We start from the raw sequence: 5,372 nt of genomic DNA, 5'->3' as shown, positions 1-5,372 counted from the left end.
TTAGATATAACCTCTGTAAATGGAGCTCATTCCTTTGAAGGCCTGAATTTCTAACATTGTGGAGGTTTAAAATGGCACAATCCATAGAACTAGCAAGACACATGGCCTCAGAGAAAATGTATAACTACAACCAAAAAACAAAAAAAAACTACAACCCAAAACATCTCTAAAATAACAACAAAGAAAACTAACTCATTACAGTGGGACCTCATTTTAAGACCCCCAATTTAAGACTCCCTCCCGTTTAAGACCTTGTTTTCTCAGACTTTCTGTTCATAACCTCTGTAAAATTACCCCCATTTTAAAACTCCCTCCCGTTTCTTTCTTTATTTGGTGTTTAACGTCGTTTTCAACCATTCAAGGTTATATCGCGACGGGGAAAGGGGGGAGATGGGATAGAGCCACTTGTCAATTGCTTCTTGTTCACAAAAGCACTAATCAAAAATTTGCTCCAGGGGCTTGCAACGTAGTACAATATATTACCTTACTGGGAGAATGCAAGTTTCCAGTACAAAGGACTTATTTCTTACATACTGCTTGACTAAAATCTTTACAAAAATTGACTATATTCTATACAAGAAACACTTAACAAGGGTAAAAGGAGAAACAGAATCCGTTAGTCGCCTCTTACGACATCCTGGGGAGCATCGGGTAAATTCTTCCCCCTAACCCGCGGGGGGTACTCCCTCCCGTTTAAGACCTTGTTTTCTCAGACTTTCTGTTCATAACCTCTGTAAATTGGGGTCGGCCCGCTATTGCGCGGGCCGCTATTGCGCGGGGCCGCTATTGCGCAAATCTTTAGGGTTAGGTTTAGGGTTAGATTCGCGCAATAGCGGCCCCGCGCAATAGCGGACCCGCGCAATAGCGGCCCAGCCCCCTGTAAATTAACCCCTATCTTAAGACTCCCTCCTTTTTAAGACCTGATTTTATCACATTTTTGGAGGGTCTTAAAGGCGAGGGTCCACTGTACCACAGGGGTCCCTTGACAGACACTCCCCACGGAGGGTCCAGGGACCCCTGTTTTCATGCATAAGGGGTCTCAAAATCCAGAGGGTCAGAAGACCAGGAGGTTTAGATTCTTGCTTCAGAAGGAACTCTCCTCACCGACATATGATTTTGGAGTACGCATGTCCTGGTCCTGTAATGCTGACTTTTGAAAGTTTCTGAGCCCTTTAAGAAAATATTATGGTGATAGTCCGATTCTAAGTCTGTAAGTTTGCATGGGTACAAATCTGACAGAATATTGTCTGAAATCAGTACCGACGGTACACATGATAAGGGATATGCAGTGTATCCTGTATCCTGACCTCTTCAAGGTAAAGTGCATCTGTACCCCATCTATAAACTTGTGGTATGTTTTGGGGGTTCTAGTATGTAGAGGATGCAGAAACCACCCTAGGTACGAGGTGTCAGGGAACACCACCGCATGGAGGGGTTTTGCGGGCAGCGCAGCAAAGACAAAGAGGGACCTTTTTTTTCGGGCTCGCAAGGCAGCAAGCACTTTGACTCTATACTGAAACGCGCAGTTCGGAGAGCTCTTTGTTTTGTGTTCGAAGCATTTATTTCAGTTTTTTTGTTTTCTTTGTCTTTGACATTATCACTTCTAGTCTTACATGTTTAATGTCCCAATGCATTTGATTAAAGTGATTTATTTGGGAGCATCTCGTTACTCCCCCCGTATCGTTACTCCCCCGGCTCGTTACTCCCCCGGCTTGTTACTAACCATAACCCTAACCCTAACCCTAAGGGGGAGTAACCAGCCGGGGGAGTAACCAGCTGATCCCATTTATTTTGTCTTGCCGGGATTTGATCTCACGACCTTCCGATTAGGAGGCCGATGTCTTATCCCCCAGGCCACTGCGCCCGTTACATTATATACCAAATGCAGAGAGGTTAACCCATCATCTATTGACATTTGCAAACACACACAGTTTATAAGACACTGACTTGTCTTCAGCAGTAAAAGGGATTCTCTGTCAGTATACACTTAATTTTTCTTCCACATTTTTAACAACTAATTTGTTTCACTGGTTCTTCTTCTTCTTCTTCTTCTTCTTCCGCGTTCATGGGCTGAAACTCCCACGTTCACTTGGGTTTTTTTGCACGAGTAGATTTTTAGGTGTATGACCGTTTTTACCCTGCCATTTAGGCAGCCGTATGCCGCTTTCGGAGAATACATGCTGGGTATTTTCTTGTTTCTATAACCCACCGAACTCTGACATGGATTACAGGATCTTTTCCGTGCGCACTTGGTCTTGTGCTTGCGTGTACACACAAAGGGGGATAAGGCTCTGGCAGGTCTGCGGATAAGATGACCTGGGAGATCGTAAAAATCTCCGGGATTCGAACCCACAACCTCCTGCTTGGGAGGCTGACGTCTTACCACTAGGCCACTGCGCCCATTTAATTATACCAAATGCAGAGAGGTTAACCCATCATTTATTGACATTTGCAAGCACACACACACAGTTCATAAAACACTGACTTGTCTTCAGCAGTAAAAGGGATTCTCTGTCAGTATACCATTTTTCTTCCAAATTTTGTAACTGATTTGTTTCCCTGGTTCCATCTGCTACACACTTTAGGGTAATGTTGCGCTGAACACTTTGTACCCCACCTATGTTGACCAAGTTTTTTTTTTTTAGCCGAGACCAGTGTGCTGCAGCAGGTCACTCAGAATTGTAGTAATTGTGTAGAAATTGTGTATCAACATGTTGGAATGCAGGCAATAGATCAACTTTACAGGAAGCGACTGAAGTTAACAGTCTGAGCAGAATGCGAATATGTGCCGAATGAGAGCAGATGCAATGTAGTGACTGTGTGTGTACGGATATATCCAAACCCGGTCAGATAGAGCCATACAGTGGGTACGCAGGGCTTGGATTGGGCGTCGGTCATACGTCTTTTGCCATGTTAAATTCAGAAAAGACCAACACACATGGGTCTCAATCCGTCAACTGACCGATAGACATGCAGCAGAGTCAGCCAGCTCGTCTTATTTTTGTCTGCTGTCTTGTTCTTCCCTTCCTTCTCCTTCCTTACTTAATTGAAATAAATATGGTTATTTGTGTCCTCAGACTTTTTATTTCTCTTCATGAAAGACCATTGGAAAATAAACAAGAAAATTAAGAAATGAATTGAATTTTCTTCTCATTTGTAGATTGTAAACAACTTTCAGAAGTTTTTCCTCACTGCTGTAATGCTCAATTGCGGCAGTCCCGTGGTGGAAGGAATTTTTTTTTTCTTGACTGATTGGTTTGCAAAATGACTGATTGATTCATGGGTGAGTCAGTCATTATGGACCTCTAGTGGACAAAACCCAAGCCAATCCCTGGGTACGGATATATATCCGTACCTGGGAGACAATGAGTTAAATAGGTACCCATTAAATTCAAGTCGGTTCAACTTACTATCTCTCAACATTTCATTGTGAGTATCTCCCACTTAAATACATTTTCTCACTGTTTAGTGTTTTAATACACGGCAAGATATTAAGACAAATTTAAATATATGTGTAAACCCTGGTTTGTTTTCTTACTACATTTAATATTTGTTTGTTGATTTGGATTGCCTCAGATAAGGTTTTCTAAAGTTTCATTGTGTCATTGTATTTAATGTGTGTGGTAGGTCTATGTAAGTATGCATATTTTGTTAGCTTTTCAGGTTTAATTTTCTAATCAATTTCTTAATTATTTGTTTAACATTATTGGTGCGGATGACAAAAACTGTTTCCTCTAAATAGGGTATGCATGCAAATGAACACACACACACACACACACACACACACACAAACACACACTCTCTCTCTCTCTCTCTCTCTCTCATTATCGGAATTATGGTTTATTGTGACAAAATCACGAAGATTTGGCTCTGTAATACATTGTTTTGCTGAGCTAATGTATTGTTGGGTTACTTTCCGTTTATCTTCATTGCTTTACACCCAATTTTGAACACTACCTTATGATCTACAATGCTTCTACATAATGCGCTTCATGTACATAAACTTATATGTTCTACCATTAATGTTTTTATGTAACCTTTTTTTCCCTAGTCATAGTTATAGTAAAATAGTTTAGTCCCTCTTTAGGGCGAGGGCCAGATGCAAAAAAGCATATCTATGCTTATTCTTGTCACCCTCGAAAAATAAAGATTTGTCATTGTCATTGTCATTGTCATTGTCATTGTCTCTCTCTCTCTCTCTCTCTCTCTCTCTCTCTCTCTCTCTCTCTCTCTCTCTCTCTCTCTCTCTCTCTCTCTCCATCAAGTTACACATGGCTTTGACAGAACAACACAAGTAACCAGCATGACGGACACAACAAGACAAAACAAGCACCACAAGCACGAACGTGACTTACCTGTACGGGTCCTCAGCGCACTTTGGAAGTACGAAGCACCGAACTCGAAGATGTTTTCCGGTTGAGACCGCAAAACCTCTCTGGCCAGACCCTCCAGAATATTTTGGAAGCCTTTCGGCACTCGCAACTTGGTGTTTGAAAAAGGAACAGCCATGGTTTTCACTCACAGATGTCCAGGAGCAGTCACAAGAACGAAAATGTCAGAAAGTTTTCACCACGAGGTTGAAAGCAAAACCTGCGCCAACAAGCAGACGTACACAGCCGTAACTAGGCGACAACAAGGTCATGGTCATATACCGCTTCCGGGATTACAGATCCGCGCTCACCGGGCGTTTACTTTTCTTTTTTTTCTCGCAAAAAACATCGTTTCTTCGATACAGTTTTTCAAGACACCACTCACTAGTTAAACTGAGAGTTGTATTCAAACACAAAAAGAAGCAATTTCTCGAATTTTCAGAGTCACTACTAAGGTTATTCACTGCACAAAATGTCGTCTGCTTCACAGATAAGTGCCAGAGAAGAGTTGAGCTGGCTTGTTTCTCTAGCAGTAAACGCCGATTCAGTCTAACAAAAGTATATATTCGTTACTTAATCTGTACTAAGTAATTACTTATGGAACCATTATTACTGAACTGGTAACGACTATGAACGGCAAAACTGAGAGACGAGCGGAAGCGACTGAAGCAGAGGCTTGCGTGTAAACTCGCACAGAACGAAATCAGTAGACTAACATGTGCCAAACAAAACCCTTCTGCATCGCCTTCGGCTCAGACTAGCAGACAAAGCACAGTAGGTGTGTCATCTGCCAGCTATCTTTGTGGGTTCGCCGGGCTTACTCATACGCACACATGCTCTCAGAGCTGCAAGGAGTTTTCAGAGTAATAAGATCATGATTGTAAGTATAGATATCAGTACACTGTAAATGTAATAGATCTACATTCTGTTTCTTTTTCTCAAGTTCCTCAGTTGCTGTCGTGTAAAGTTCTGTTGTGGATGATTTGTCGCAAGTTCATACAG

General features: G+C 41.9%; 1 protein-coding gene across 1 annotated transcript in view; it reads right to left on the bottom strand.

Annotated features, from left to right (window-relative positions):
- LOC138973766 (uncharacterized abhydrolase domain-containing protein DDB_G0269086-like) overlaps positions 1–5,079 on the bottom strand; it is a gene marked incomplete in the record, with an annotated part of 72,209 nt that extends 67,130 nt beyond the window's left edge. Inside the window, 1 exon segment of the mRNA XM_070346478.1 lies at positions 4,356–5,079. Within this exon segment, the coding sequence (XP_070202579.1) occupies positions 4,356–4,509 (154 nt within the window).
- Between the last annotated feature and the right edge of the window lie 293 nt (positions 5,080–5,372).

The sequence above is a fragment of the Littorina saxatilis genome, linkage group LG8 (assembly GCF_037325665.1).
Source record: "Littorina saxatilis isolate snail1 linkage group LG8, US_GU_Lsax_2.0, whole genome shotgun sequence".
NCBI classification, from domain to species: Eukaryota; Metazoa; Mollusca; class Gastropoda; order Littorinimorpha; family Littorinidae; genus Littorina; species Littorina saxatilis.
The sequence above is the reverse complement of the archived record's forward strand: the minus strand, read 5'-3'. Positions and strand labels throughout refer to the sequence as shown.